Here is a 14,069-nt window from a genome sequence, read left to right on the forward strand (position 1 = left end):
AATTTATGGAAACAAGAACTTGGTGGATTAGCTCAGTAAAAATGAAGGACAGAGGGAGTTTGATTGGGGAATCTATACTAAAGAAGTCACTACAAAAGCCAGCCAAGGATATGAACACCTGTCTGCTCCTGTTTCAGCTGTGCCAGCTCCCAGTCGCACAGCACTGTTCCTTTGCTGCAGGTCATTGTCCTGCATGACTCCTCACATGAACTTGGCATCACATATTTTAAGAGCTCCTGCTTGGATAGTATCAAGTAACCAGAGTCACTTTGTCTGTACCAGCACTGCCAATAGCTCTGCAGGGACATTCCCAGTCCAGGGGAAGCACAGATGAGAAGCCAGTGCAGAATCCAACTCTCCAGCCAGCACAGTGGCTCTCATGGTGCCTAAAATGCAACAGATCTTTAGCTCTGATTTAGTTTTTCTTTATGTTTATAAGGAGTTCAGGGCAGTTAAATAACTGCATCATCTGGAGGTGGTTTTGCTCATGAGAATGAATGTATTTTCAGGACTATTATTTTTTCTGAAAAAATAAGGTATCCTATGTTACAATTTTTCTATCACTCCTAGAAGTTTTTATATTTAAAACAAGCTTCTGTACACATTCTGTTGCTATTACAATTTTAAAATACTTCAGGAGTATAAAATTAATAGTAGTGAACTTCAGAAATTTATAATATATTGACTATATGTACAGTACGGAGTTAAGTGATGCAAAAATATGTGTTGCATTTCTTCATTTTCTTACATACAGTATCTGTAGCATTATCTATATTAGAAGTGCGTTCTACCTCATATGTGCTGACTAGATGACTTTGATATTGGTTTGAAACAGGTGTTAATTACATGTGTGTATAAAGCTGTCAGTTTTTCTAACAGCACTCACAGTTTTCCTTTTTGATACATAATTTACAGGCTGTATTCAATCTTCTGCCACTCTTGTCCTTAGCAAAAGTGTGTCTATAAAGGGAATTAGCACTGCGGGAAAAAGTCTGAATTAAGCAATTATTTAGTTAATATTTTACAAGTTGAGTTTCTGACTTAGAGTTTTCTAAAGGGCTGCTGACAACTGTCTGTTAAAGAGTGCAAGACACTAAAAAAATTCTAAGGCTTTATTTAATTTTTATATGCTTACATTTTAATACTTTATTTTAATTTAATTTCTTGTCTTTTAAAGAGAAAACCACACAGCCCTAGTTTTAAGTCTGCCTAGAGGAACCAGAAATGCTACCCACGCAGGTTTTCTGACACACCTGCCTTGTCTTCCCTGCCAGCAGGCGAGCACCCTCCAGCACTCGTATGAACTGTTTAACAAACTCAGGCAAAACCATTCAGTCAGGGAGAGCCCCAGTCAGGGAGCAAATTTTACAAAATCCTTTTTGATCCTCCCTGCCTGTATCAGGAGGGGCAGGCAGTCCCTTGCACATTAATCCCCGCCGTGGGGACACAGTGTTATGTTGCAGACATTTGGGACAGCGACCAAGAAACCTACTTCTTCTGCATAGAGTGCCCTTTGTCTTCCTGCACTGCCAGACTTGTGGGAAAACCACAGCTCTTGCTTTTGGGTTTTTTTTGGAAGTTTTGTTTTGTTCTGGTTTTGGGGTTTTTTTAAGGCTCTTTGTCCAACAAACCATGAGATCATGTGCAGAGTCTTAGGATCTCCTATTCATCTTAAATATTTAAGTTTGTTACAGTAGAAAATGAAGAGATTTTCACAGTACTAGAAAGGATATGTTGTCAGTTTGTCTCTGTTTCTTTCTCCAGAAAAACAGTCAAATGTGTATGCCAAATACAAAATAAATCCCTGCATGCATTATACTGACTTATGAAATCAGCTTCTCAGCAGCGACAATATCTGTCTGCAAATAATGAGAAAAACAAAATTATCAGAATATGGCATACTGAGAAAACTGAGCTGCCTTGTAAACTTGTTGCTGTAATTCTTCCCCACCATTACATTTGCTTCTTGTGCCCATCTAGTATATTTATTGTATGTATCTAAATGTAGGATGTGAGTTCTTTGCTGCAAAAACTGTGTAGTTGCATACGTGGCATATTTTGGGCAAACACTCTATACCCAGCTACATATCTGGGGAATATTCAGATCCAAAACCAAATCATCTGGTAAATCTGAAGCCTTAAAAGTGTAACTATCCTCCTTTGTCTTGGTAGAATTATTTTCCTGTGCTTCTCAGAGTGCAGCAATTTTCTTGCTTTTATATAGTGAGAAGTTGTATACTGCTTCTTCACCACATAGTTTGGCTAGGCATTCCTTCCCAAGTCTAGTTGTTTGGAAGCAGGTATGTTAAGCTGTGCAGGCTTTCCTATTGCTGATGTAAAATTAATTCTGACACTGATCTGCCTTCCCAGTGCCTTGTAAAGTCAACAAGAGCTGAACAGACCATTAAGAAAACAACTATGACAAAATTAACCTCTCTCTAAAAAAATTCATTGGGGTTCTTTTCTTGTAACTTTAAGACCTTCTGCTCCAAAGGAAACTTTCTGTCATTCAAGCTGGAATCAGTTCCCGAGGATTGTTGCTTTGCCTGAGAAAGGGATTTATTCACTCAGGCTATTAGAAGGAGGCAGAATTTTTATCTACTCTTTCACTTTTAACTGATTTCCTTTTTGTTTATTCCCTCACAATCATATATTCTTGTCACATCATCACTGACAGGAATTATACTCCATCTCAGGTCATTCTGTCAATTTAAATCTGATTCTTAGAGCGGAGGAAAAATGAGGTCAGTAATTGCTACCATTTTCTTGGGAACTGACCGGCCACATCTGAGGTCTCCCCAGAGAAATCTTCTTTAATTACAAGTTAAGCTGATGTTCCCCCATGTAGCAGGTAGAACTGAGCAGGATTACTTTTAAAAGGATTGCAGTGATCTGCTTTGATAACAGTTTCATTTTGAAATTCTGATAACAAGCAAGAGGATGGATTATAAATATATGGTTCTTGAGAGTGTACACAACTGATACACACTGCAAATTGGGCCACAGTAGCCACCCTTCCTTTTCTATCTTCTTTTAAGGCCGTATAAGTTTTATTTTAAGCACTGCAATTGGCATGTATTATTTTAGTAATTATTTAATATGACTGCAAAGAACAGATCCAAAAAAAAAAGTATTTGGAAATTAGTGGAAGGGAAATAATGCAAGCAGTGATTCCAGAAAGGGAATTTTTCATCTTGGAGACACTGTGACCCTCAGCCAGGATCAAGCAATGAAAAATGTGTAATGAACTGAGTGCTTTCAAGTACTTAAATTATGAATAGATTTTGGGAAACCAAGTAAATATTAATGGATTCTTATACCACTTTTATTCTAACCCATGCAGTTGTAGTACAGAAACCTTCCAAATTCCTTTTCCTTGTACTTAAAAAAAAAGTCCAAAGAGCTGATTAATTTTGCAAAAGCATTTTATCTCACAATGATATATGTTCTGACAGTAGCGTGACAGGTAAAATAAGTCTTGCCTCATTTTATGCGAGAAATTAATATTTTCTATGATTCCTAGCAGGTTGTATAGCCCAGAAACAAAGACTGGTATCTGAAATAGCTCACATATTTACAATGTTTTCATTAAAATTCTTCTGCCTCTTAGTGCTTACTCACCTTTGGTATTGATGGCGTTTCAACTTTATTTGAATCCTGACAGAATCCATAAAGCAGATATTCCTCCACCTAGGTCCTTACTCCCATGTGTGGGATGAGCAGGCTTAGCATGAAGCAGGACTACAAAAGCAAGTGAAAATAGACCTCTTATTAAACAAAATTAAAAACCCTAAAGCAGAAGGAGCCTAAATATTAGTGCCATTTATCCAGAAGTGAAAAGTCCGAGTATGTTAGCTCCTCAGCTGAAAACAGCTCAAACTCCCATTTCCTATGGGAGTCACCAATCATCAACCCACAACTGAGAAAGCTTCAGAGAAAAGTGTTTCTCCGGAGTTTCCTGCTTGTAAAGGCCTGCCACACAGAATTGAGGTGCTCACACAGTGCCTGCTTCTGACAGCAACCCCCAAAGCCAGGCAATCCATTTTCATGAGTTTTACACAAAGTAAAATGCTGCACAACTCACTCTGCAAATATAATTGCATTAAAGTAGTACATGCTCGTGTTTGGGCTTTCTTCATGTATTATAATTTGGCAGTATGAGGTAGAACTTGCCATTCCACTTCACTAAAGCTAAAACCTAGCATTTTCAGAGAGCCATAAGAGCTGGGATACTTAGTGAAACCTTACAGTATCAAAACTCAGTCTTTTTGGAGGGAGAAAAAAAGAAAGCATGGTATTTTTTGTTAGGAAGAGAGAAGAAAACATAAACACAAAGCTTTTACAGTTTGATCTTCATTTTGTATCATAATTTTTTAGAAAGGCAAATGTTAGGAATGTCCAAAAGTAAATTTATTTTTTTTCCTTTTAATGCATTGGGTTGTTATCTATCACTTTTTCCAAAACCACCTTATGTGTGAGAAAATTTTATCATTCCCCAAGCTGTTGTTTCAGAGAAGCATTGCAGCAGCAGCAGCAGCAGCATGGGTTGCCTATAGGTTCACACCTGTAAAACCCAAGAAAAAAAATCAGCACTGAGGGTGGATATTACAGCTGTAGATGAGACAGATTACAGCTGGTGTGGGGTGTGCGCCTGTGCTGCAGTTACAACCATGAGCAGGATGGGGTGCGGGTGTGTTTTGGGGAAGACCAAGCACAGCTTGTCTCCTTGGGTCACTCTCCCACTCTGAGGTGACCAGCTAAAGCCTTGCTTGGAGCTCAGAAAGCATGTACGTGTTGTTTTGGGGGCAATGAGCAAGCTCACCAAAGAGCTCTGCTTCCTCAGTGTGAGTGGGTGCAAGTGCCACATGGGCAGCAAGACAAAGGCTCTGCCTTTAATAGGCCACTGCTTCTCTTAACACTCTCTGTGAATAATACTCAGAGAGCTGCAAGATGCCTAAGGAAGGGGTTGTTAAGCAAGCCATGTCCTCTGACTCATATGGAGGCCACCCAAACTCGCACTCCACAGAGGAAGATGTGGAAGTTTCTCAACCTTGAAGTGTCAAAGTCATCTGCTTCCCTTTCACCAGAAGGAAAGATAACACAGGAACAGATACTGAAGGATGGGTTGGCTTTCTGCCACTAGCTGCTTTAGCAGAAAATGGGAATTAAGTTAGGAGAGGTCTGTACCAAGTCCGTTCTGGCCTTGCTCTTTTCTGTGGAAGCCTCTATTTGCCTGTGGAGCTGTTGGTTTGACTCTCTGCTGTTTCTCCACTGTGGGCAATGACAGGGGATGTTTCCTGTGTCCACAGTTCCTATTGCTTTAATATTCCAATCTGGTTTGGGAGTGGAAGCACCCACAGAAAGTACCTTCAGAACAAGTGGAACTGTATAAAAGTGACGTTATTCACCAGCGACACATGGAGTCCACAGGGATACTTGCTGAAAGACCAGTTTCTAACCCCCCAAAGAGCAGAGGTATATATTTTCAAGAGGAAAGATTTCCCTTTTGAGCAATGTGGTCTACTGGAAGGTTCCTGCCTGTGGCAGGGAAGTTGGAACTAAATGATCTTTAAGGTCAAACTACTCAACCTAAATTGAACTCATATCTGACATCTTTTTATGACTTTCTTGACTGCTTGGGCTGACACATCCCTCTAAATTTTTGAGAGTAGTCAGACATCACCAGTATCAAAGAAAAGGGAAAAATTGGAGCCAAGGTCATTCATCTCAACATCTGGATTCTAGTCCCTGCTCAGACACATACTAAAGTATTTCTTAGGGAGACAAGAGCTGTAGTTGAAGAAATAAATTCTGAAGTTAACTGCTAGTCTAAGGCTCAGGGCAGATTCAGAATACAAGCTGAAAGTCCACTGACAGATTAAACAAAGAGTAGGTGTGAATGCTGGTGTCCCAGGCACACCTAGCATGCTGGCTGCTGCTTGTATCCAGGTACCACTTTCTTATCCTACCTGTGTTTGCAAGGGGAAATACTTATGTAGGTACCCAGCTTCGGAAACAATTTCTGGCTGTGCGTCACAAGCAGAGGCAGGCAGCCACAGCTGCTTAGTTACCACCCTCCAGAAAGGGAGCTCCTGTACCCTCTCCAAGTGCGTGTCTGCAGGGAATCAGGTAGCCAGGTCTTGTGCCTTGAATAGGGAGCTTACACATCTCACTTGGGACCACATAGCTCACCAAGACACCTCAGCATCACGCACCACAACACTATGCCCCAGACCTCTTTGAAGATTTAACTCTTCCTTGCAAAATCTGTTTGAGTAGAGAGAACACAGAACTAAAAATGAAGATGAAATTAAAGAAATTCGGCTTGCCCATGTAAGTAGCATCTTTTAGCATGCTGCTGGTAATTTAGGCAATCAAATCAGTCAAATGTTCTGCTTCAGGTTTGGTGCAAATACTGCTGCCAGCCTCCTGCTTCTTGGCAGGCACTGCTAAACCCTGTGGTTAAATTTCTCTGAACAGCAGAATAGTAATAGAACCTTAAATCAAGCCACCTAGACAGCCCAAATGCCATAACTGTTGAAGATAAAATCTCTGGCTACATTTAGCTGTGTCTTTCCATGCTTACCAAACTTCACATCCTTCCATTCATTTTTCATATCAGAAATTGCTAGCCAGTCTTCTTGTTGTGGAATCCACTGAAAACTGCATTTTCTTGCAGGTCGTGTAACCTGAGCAGCTACTGAGGGAAAACCTGCAAGGCTCCCTTTCCTTTTCAGCCACCTTTCCCTTAACTTTTCACCCTCAGTAACACCTTCATCAACTCAGCTCTGTCTTCAGTGACTAAATCAGTGCAGGAGAAGGTGTTCAGCACTTCTGGCTGTAATCCCTGTTCAAACAGCTGTTCTCAATTCCCTCTAGAGAAAACCAGCCTATGTGATGGTTCAGTTCCCCCACCAATTTGCTCTGTCAGATAACAGGCAGACCTGCAAGCTACCAGTCTCACATAGGATGCCAACCTGCAGTCAGTCTTTTCCAAATGCATGCAAAAATAACTCTCAGCTGCAAAGATATTGCCCTTTTTGTCACAAAAAATGCTGCATTTGATAATATCTATTGGAAAATATCCAGACATTTGCATATATGTGTGCAAGCTTTAGCCATGGAATGAATCATATATTGCATAGTATGAAAAATTAATAGGAATAAAATACAATCTGGGTGAAAAACACTGCAAATCAAATAAATTGTTTTCAGATCAGACATGGATCTCAGTGAAATCTTTTAGAAATACTCTATATTTCTAAAATATAAACAGTGCTATTCTGTGTTATCTTCAAAGCTACTCTTGAAATCTTTAACATAATTTACTGACCACAGTAACAACATCTTTCTTTCCTGGAATGCTTACAGTTTATTGTGAAAGCCTTTAGAAGAAATAGGAAGAGAAAATAAGCATGCAAAGACCATTCATTTTTTCTTTTCTGTGCTAAAGCTGGAACAGCCTTCTTTTGTTTTTTGGTTTTTTTTCCACCATACCATATTTTCAGAGATTTTTGTGTTACATTAAAAGGTATTACAAAATTTGCATTTCCAAAACAAAGATACAGATCTCTCTTTTCTTGGAATTCTAAAAGAATGACTATATATTTAGATGGAGTCACCTGTAGTTCTTTTTCTTAGCTATTCTTGACTATTTTCCGCAAAATAGGAGCATTACCAAACATTTTTCATGTATTATACAGGCACCTCTCCAGACTCAGTCCACTAGGAGAACTTCCCTTGCTGCAGTATTGCTTAGCTTTGGTCACTTCTGTCATACCAAATTACATGCCTTTGTAGGACAGATGTAAGGAACCAGGCAGTGAGATTACTGCACCAGCAAAAACATCCCACAGAGGTGCATCTTACATTGGCAGAAGAACCCTTTAGCCAGCCCAGCTTACCCCAGTCAGAGAGCTATGCCTCTTCTAGGAGTTCTGGCAATACCACTGTGCTGGTTAAGGTTTTTGTAATGTAGCTAGGCCCTAATCTTGATCAGCCATTGGAGCGGAGAGAATGTCCCAGAACATGCAACACGGAAATTACCACGTCAAGTAATTTTCTGTCCAGTTTCTGTCTTTTGAAATGATTAATCTAAAAAGCTAAAAAAGGGGATCTAGGATAATGTCTTTTCTAGCTATTTTTTTTCCTCCCTCTCTCCCTCCCTCCCTGTGTATCCATGGAAGGTAGTGGCAGTCCCATTCCCCAGCTAGTTCTCTGTTTCTCTCATGAGCTCCGTCCAACTTGTTCCTACTCTCAGTGAGATTATTTGCAGTGAGATCCATATATTAAGTATAAATTACATAAACAAACAGTTTATTACCAACTTCTGCATGTCCTGTCTCCCAATTTCATTGAATATAAGACACAATACGTAGGAACCTCTGGATCACCTTTCTGCCTTTATCTTCATCTTTCTCTGCAGTTTGTGTATAATAATTCCTAAACAGGTTCTTTCTTAAGGGATATTTTTACATCTATTTCCCCTACAGATATAACACAAAAATCATGAACAATAGAGATGACAAAAACCTTAAAGGTTGTCTGAAGCAATCTGTGGTTGAGAATTGTCCCCTGTTGTACATCTTTGTTCCAGAGTAATTTTAAATACTTTAAGCAATAAAAAGATAAACAATTTCTTTTATTAGCAGTTCTGGGTCTTACCTTGAGTTCCCTCTGCTTCATTTCATCCACTATTTCAGCCATTCTGGAGCCAACACTACAGTTTCTGAAAACTTCTTTAATATTTGTATATTTAAATGTGTGCAGGCAGGCATCTAAAATCAGTTTCTTTAAAAGTGCTGATAAATTCGGAAAAATTCCAGTACTGCTCAGTCACTGACTATTTACAGAGCAGAACTCTTCAGGAAATTAAGGAAAAACTGCCATTGAAATAATAAAAATTGTCATACAGTTAATATATATTTTTTCTATCAGGGTTGTTTAAAATATTACAGTTGCTTCCAGAAGCTGTATTGGAGAGCAGAGGCTGGCACCCACTTCTATTTTTTCTTTGAAGCCTAAAATGAGATCTCATTTTGTACAGAGTATTGTGATTTCTGTGTAGCTGTATAAGAACAAGCAACACATTATCTTGGATTTTTGAGACACTGAATGACATGAAAAAATAAAAAACAGTAATACAAATGGTTTCCAGACAGCATAAATGAGATTGAACGCAGTTTACGCATCTGTAGAAAGTTTATTTCTGAAAGCTTTTTTGTGTTTCCATTGGATCCAGATAGCCTGGTTTCTAGAGCTATATAAAGAGAAACTTAAATCACTTGAAACAGTCTTTTCAGTGGGCAGTAGACAATACCTAATGACAGATCATTGGTATTTTGAGAAATCAAAGGTGTTTTGGACAAATCAAAGGCGTTTTGATATTTGCACTATTTAAATAGTTGTTACCGAATTTTTACATAGGTCATACTACTTTTACTAAAATGACTAGAAAACCAGTAGACATTGGTCTCTCAATGAAGACCAACACTAACAAAGATATATAAACATAGAACAAGAACTGATATATTTTTTACATACCTGATGACTTTGAAATTATGTTTCAAGTGCAGTAGCATAAAATATTAATTCACTTACGTGCACTGTGCTACTTATTCACCTATTTACATTTCTGTGCAAAAATACTGAAACTCATTAGACATATCTCTATCGCTTTATCATCATTGGCATTATGCTCCCTCCCCATCTTTCCATTTGGGTGATTTGATTTGCTCAGACAACCTAATGTCTTTCTTATAATTGTGGGTAAATAGATCTTCCACGAATCTGTCCAAAATCCTGCCAAAATGCTAGCATTGCTAATGCCCAGGGCAATGTCCTGTGCAAAAGAAGAAAAAACATAGGAGACATGATAATCTTTAGCCTTGTAACCCACATACCTTCATTGATAAAGGCTATTACAGTGATTTGCCAGAGAGAAGTGAGTTGTCTGAGCACGTGAATTTGTTCAGACTGGTTTTGTTTGCTTTTCTCTAGAAATATGACAAATCATGTTGAGCAACACATTTACATCTGATCTGCCCACAGGGGCTATTAAGGACATATTCTAAACTCCAGAAATACAGTATAGACTCTTGTAGCTATGTTGACAAGAAGGTGACAAGACTGGTTACACAAAATTACCTACCCTTTTTAAAGTAAGAACTATTCTTTTCCAAACTATTAACACTAGTACTAGGTATATAAACAAATGTATTGTCTTTAACAATCTTGCAAATCACTGTCTTGTAAATCTCTATTTTTCTTCCCTTAAACTAAGATAAGCTGTAAAAAAAGTTGAAAGGGAGGCTAAGGCTGGGACATTCTTATGACGTTTATTTGTTTCGCTGTGGTACCTCCTTAGAAAAATTTGTAATCTCAAATTATGAAAGAAAGTAAACCAGGCACTGAATTGTTGTAGTGCTAATTTAAGTAGATGGGAACAGGGCTGTCAGCTGGTGGAAGTCCCCACCGTGTCGGTTAAGCACACCTATGAGGAGGTAGATTTAACTTCATAAGGGCTCATCTACTCAGCATGCTGTCTGCTCATCCTAGCCAGGTGTAAGAGGTCAACTGTCACATGTTGGATCAATTAAAACAGTAACCTATGCAAAAAGGAGTCTTGCTGTATTTTGCAGATTACACCAATTTGGGTGGGAGTGTTGATGTGCTTTTGGGCAGGAGGGCTCTGCAGGGGGATCTGGGAGGCCTGAATCGATGGGCTGAGGCTGATGGTATGAGGTTCAACAAGGCCCATGCAGTTTGAAGGCTTGGGGCAGAGTGACTGGAAAGCTGCCCAGCGGAAAAGGACCTAGACCGGTCGACAGCTGGCTGAATGAGAGCCAGCAGTGAGCCCAGGTGGCCAAGAAGGCCAAAGGCATCATGGCTTGTATCACCAATAGTCTGGCCAGCAGAACTAGGTCAGTGATTGTCCTCCTGTACTTGGCACTGGTGAGGCCACACCTCAAATCCTGTGTTTAGTTTTGGGTCCCTCACTACAAGAAGGACGTTGAGATGCTGGAGTGTGTCCTGAGAAGGGCGACAAAGCTGGGGAAGTGTCTGGAGCATAAGTCGGATGAGGAACAGCAGAGGGAGCTGGGGTTATTTAGCCTGGAGAAAAGGAAACTCAGGGAAGACTTTGTTCTTTACAGCTACCTGAAAGGAGGTTGTAGCAAGGTGGGGGTCAGTCTCTTCTCCTAGGTAACAAGCAACAGGACAAGAGGAAATGTCCTCAAGTTGTGTTAGGGGAGATTTAGATTGCGTATTAGGAAAAATTTCTTCACTGGAAGGGTTGTCAAGCACTGGAACAGGCTACCCAGATAAGTGGTTTTGCCACTGTCCCTGGTGGTATTTAAAAGACATGTAAATGTGGTATGTAGTCTAGTAGTGGACTTGGCAGTGCTGGGTTAATGGTTGGACTCAATGACCTAGAAGGTCCTTTCCAACTGAAACAATTCTATAATTCCTTTTTTTTTCTTTAACATCTTCATTCTGCTCTTTCTTTTTAATACTTGAATTCCTCCATCTAAGTGCTAGATGCACTAATTTCAATTTCCATGCAGCTGAGAGTAGTTTTGTCTACAATATTCTAATATGAAAGGAATATACATTTTTTTTACTTTTTAACTTTCTTCTTGACATGTAAGATTTGTTTATATACTGTAAGCATGAAAGCAGGTTGCTTTGTATACTCATTCCTACAACTCACTTGAATCCATTACAGTATTTTTAACAAAGTAGTCTGTTAAGTCTAACCCCAAAACCATCAAGCACAGGAGTAGCTCTGTTTCAAATAGCTGAAGAAGGTGGGCACATCACAGCCAAACAGCATTTCCCAAACAGCAGTGTCTTCATCATGAAATAACAGCAGAGCAACTGCATAGCTCAAGGATGTAAAAATGGAAGCAGACTGTTTGCACAAGTCTGGAACCTGGAAACTGAGTCACCTCCTGTAACAGAAGCCATCATTAGGCTGTTAAGGAAATTGTTTGAAATTCAGAAAATGCCTTTCTCTAGGGGCAGTAGCCAGGACACTTTCCTAAAGGCTAGATTAGTGTCCTCGGTGCTGCAAAGTATGAGAAATCTTTTTGTATCATGAGTCATTGGTTTCATGCTCTTCCTTTTGAGAAAGTCTTTTATTTTTTGTCCTAAAAAATAATATGTACTTATAGTTTTGTGGGTTTTTCTGGGTTTTACTTTAAGATAAGATGAATGGAGCAGCATCTTGCGGAGGCAGATGTTTACAGCCTAGGATGCTGCAAAACTTTTTGCTGCCACATATTCACATAAAATCTGTCCACTTTGAACAACCTGAGGATCAAAACGTAAGAGTGGAAGAAACAGAAGGAAGGGGCTTGGAAGTGCCAGGAACTTGTCCCTGTTCAGACCACAACCTAGTCCCAGCAAAGGAACGCAGAGACCAGGGATGGACCTTCCAGGGTGCAAATATGGTTCTTCATGGGCAAATCTGCTAATGGTGTCTGCAGTCCAGGTTGTTGTGGAGATACCTGGCATTCAAAAGCACCCACAGCCCATTGCCCTGCAGAAATGCTCAGCATCACTTTGTGTCTCTCTCCTCATCTTGGCTGCATTTGCTCAGTGCTGAAATTAATTCATCGAGCACAGTAGGGTACTGTTGGGAGGAAGAGAGGAAGAACCTGGCTGACCTCAAGTTGTGGCAAAGAGTTGTTCAGGCACCAGCATGCAGGAAGTCACTGCTCAGCACTAGAGTCTGGAAAGAAATGTTTTGGAGAGGTCACAAATCCAACCGAGGGAAGGACTGTGTTGGTCATGGCTTAGCTCCCAACTCAGTCACAAAGAGACAGAAATTTGCTAAACCTGTCAACTTAGCAGCTTCATTGACTTAGACCTCAAAACACAATATCTCTGTCATGTAACCCTCCCCTCCCTGCCACCCTACATGGGCTGAACTTCATTGCTGGAGCTCTAGGTTCTTCTGTAGACTTTTTTTAGGAACTTGGGACCGATTTAGACAAATCTCAGTTGGTTCACCTTAAAGATTTCCTTCTTTAAGTGTAAAGCATCAAGATATTTAGTTGATGTGCTGTCACTAGGCTGGTTGCAACCAGGCAGTTTTGTGAAGCATACCAAAGGAATGGCCAGCTCCTCTCTGCAAAACAAAACAATTCAGTTGAGGAAACATAACAAAAACAAACAGAGAAGCATCTTTATTAGAGTGAAAACTACCTCCACCACAGATGGCTTTACTGTGATACTTGCTGTTTTTCATTTGCAAAACCTTAATTTCTCTTCTTAAAGAGTTCTGGTTTGGGCAGTTTCCAGTAACGAGGCTTCTACTGTTATCTAGACCACAATCTGCCCTAAATTAATTTTTAAGGAGGTTTGGGGTTTTTTTCAGTATACATGATGTTGAGTAATTTGGAAATACTTGTGCATGACACATTTTTTACTAGTTTATTGGAGTTTTTTTCTTAAATGTATTCTCTGTGTGAGCTGTGAGATAATGTCTTTGTCACATATCCTTTTTCATATTTTTTAGGAGACCCTGAAAGCTTTTGACCGGGAAGTAAATGCGTTTGTGGACTATATGTTTGGACCTCGAGGTAAGCTGCTCCACTTCAATTTCCCATTTAGGAAATAACACCTTTACAGATTACCACTCAAAAAAATTCTAATAAATCTTCTATCATTGAAAATGTAAACCAGGCAGAATCGCAGTATTTGTAGGAACACACCATTGTGGTAGGAAATCTGTCAATGCACTGCATTTATAAAAAGCAAATAGATTTATGTTTTGAGTATTTGACATAATATTATCTGTAATATAAGTTAAAACCAATCATAGATTATACTGAAGCTGAAAGAAGAAATGACACACAATTTTTAAAAAATTTTTTAAGCTTGAAGGAAAGTCACTAGATTTGAGATTCCTTTGTTTCTGAGAATATCAAAGGAATTCAATTTTATATCCTATTGTGGAATAAAAACCTGAAAGACTGGATCTTTTGGAAAGTGGAAAATCTGTTTTGGGACTGATTCTCATTCATAATCCAGTTTGTTCGGTCCAGCTACTTATTAAATTGCAT

At 39.4% G+C, this 14,069-nt stretch overlaps 1 protein-coding gene across 1 annotated transcript in view; it reads left to right on the forward strand.

Annotated features, from left to right (window-relative positions):
* ELOVL2 (ELOVL fatty acid elongase 2) overlaps positions 1 to 14,069 on the forward strand; it is a 49,661-nt gene that overhangs the window by 11,226 nt on the left and 24,366 nt on the right. The window contains exon 2 of the mRNA XM_027676199.1: positions 13,523 to 13,586. Within this exon, the coding sequence (XP_027532000.1) occupies positions 13,523 to 13,586 (64 nt within the window). The remainder of the gene's footprint in view (positions 1 to 13,522; positions 13,587 to 14,069) is intronic.

Source organism: Neopelma chrysocephalum, unplaced genomic scaffold (assembly GCF_003984885.1).
Source record: "Neopelma chrysocephalum unplaced genomic scaffold, ASM398488v2 Primary Assembly neopelma1_26b, whole genome shotgun sequence".
Lineage (NCBI taxonomy): Eukaryota > Metazoa > Chordata > Aves > Passeriformes > Pipridae > Neopelma > Neopelma chrysocephalum.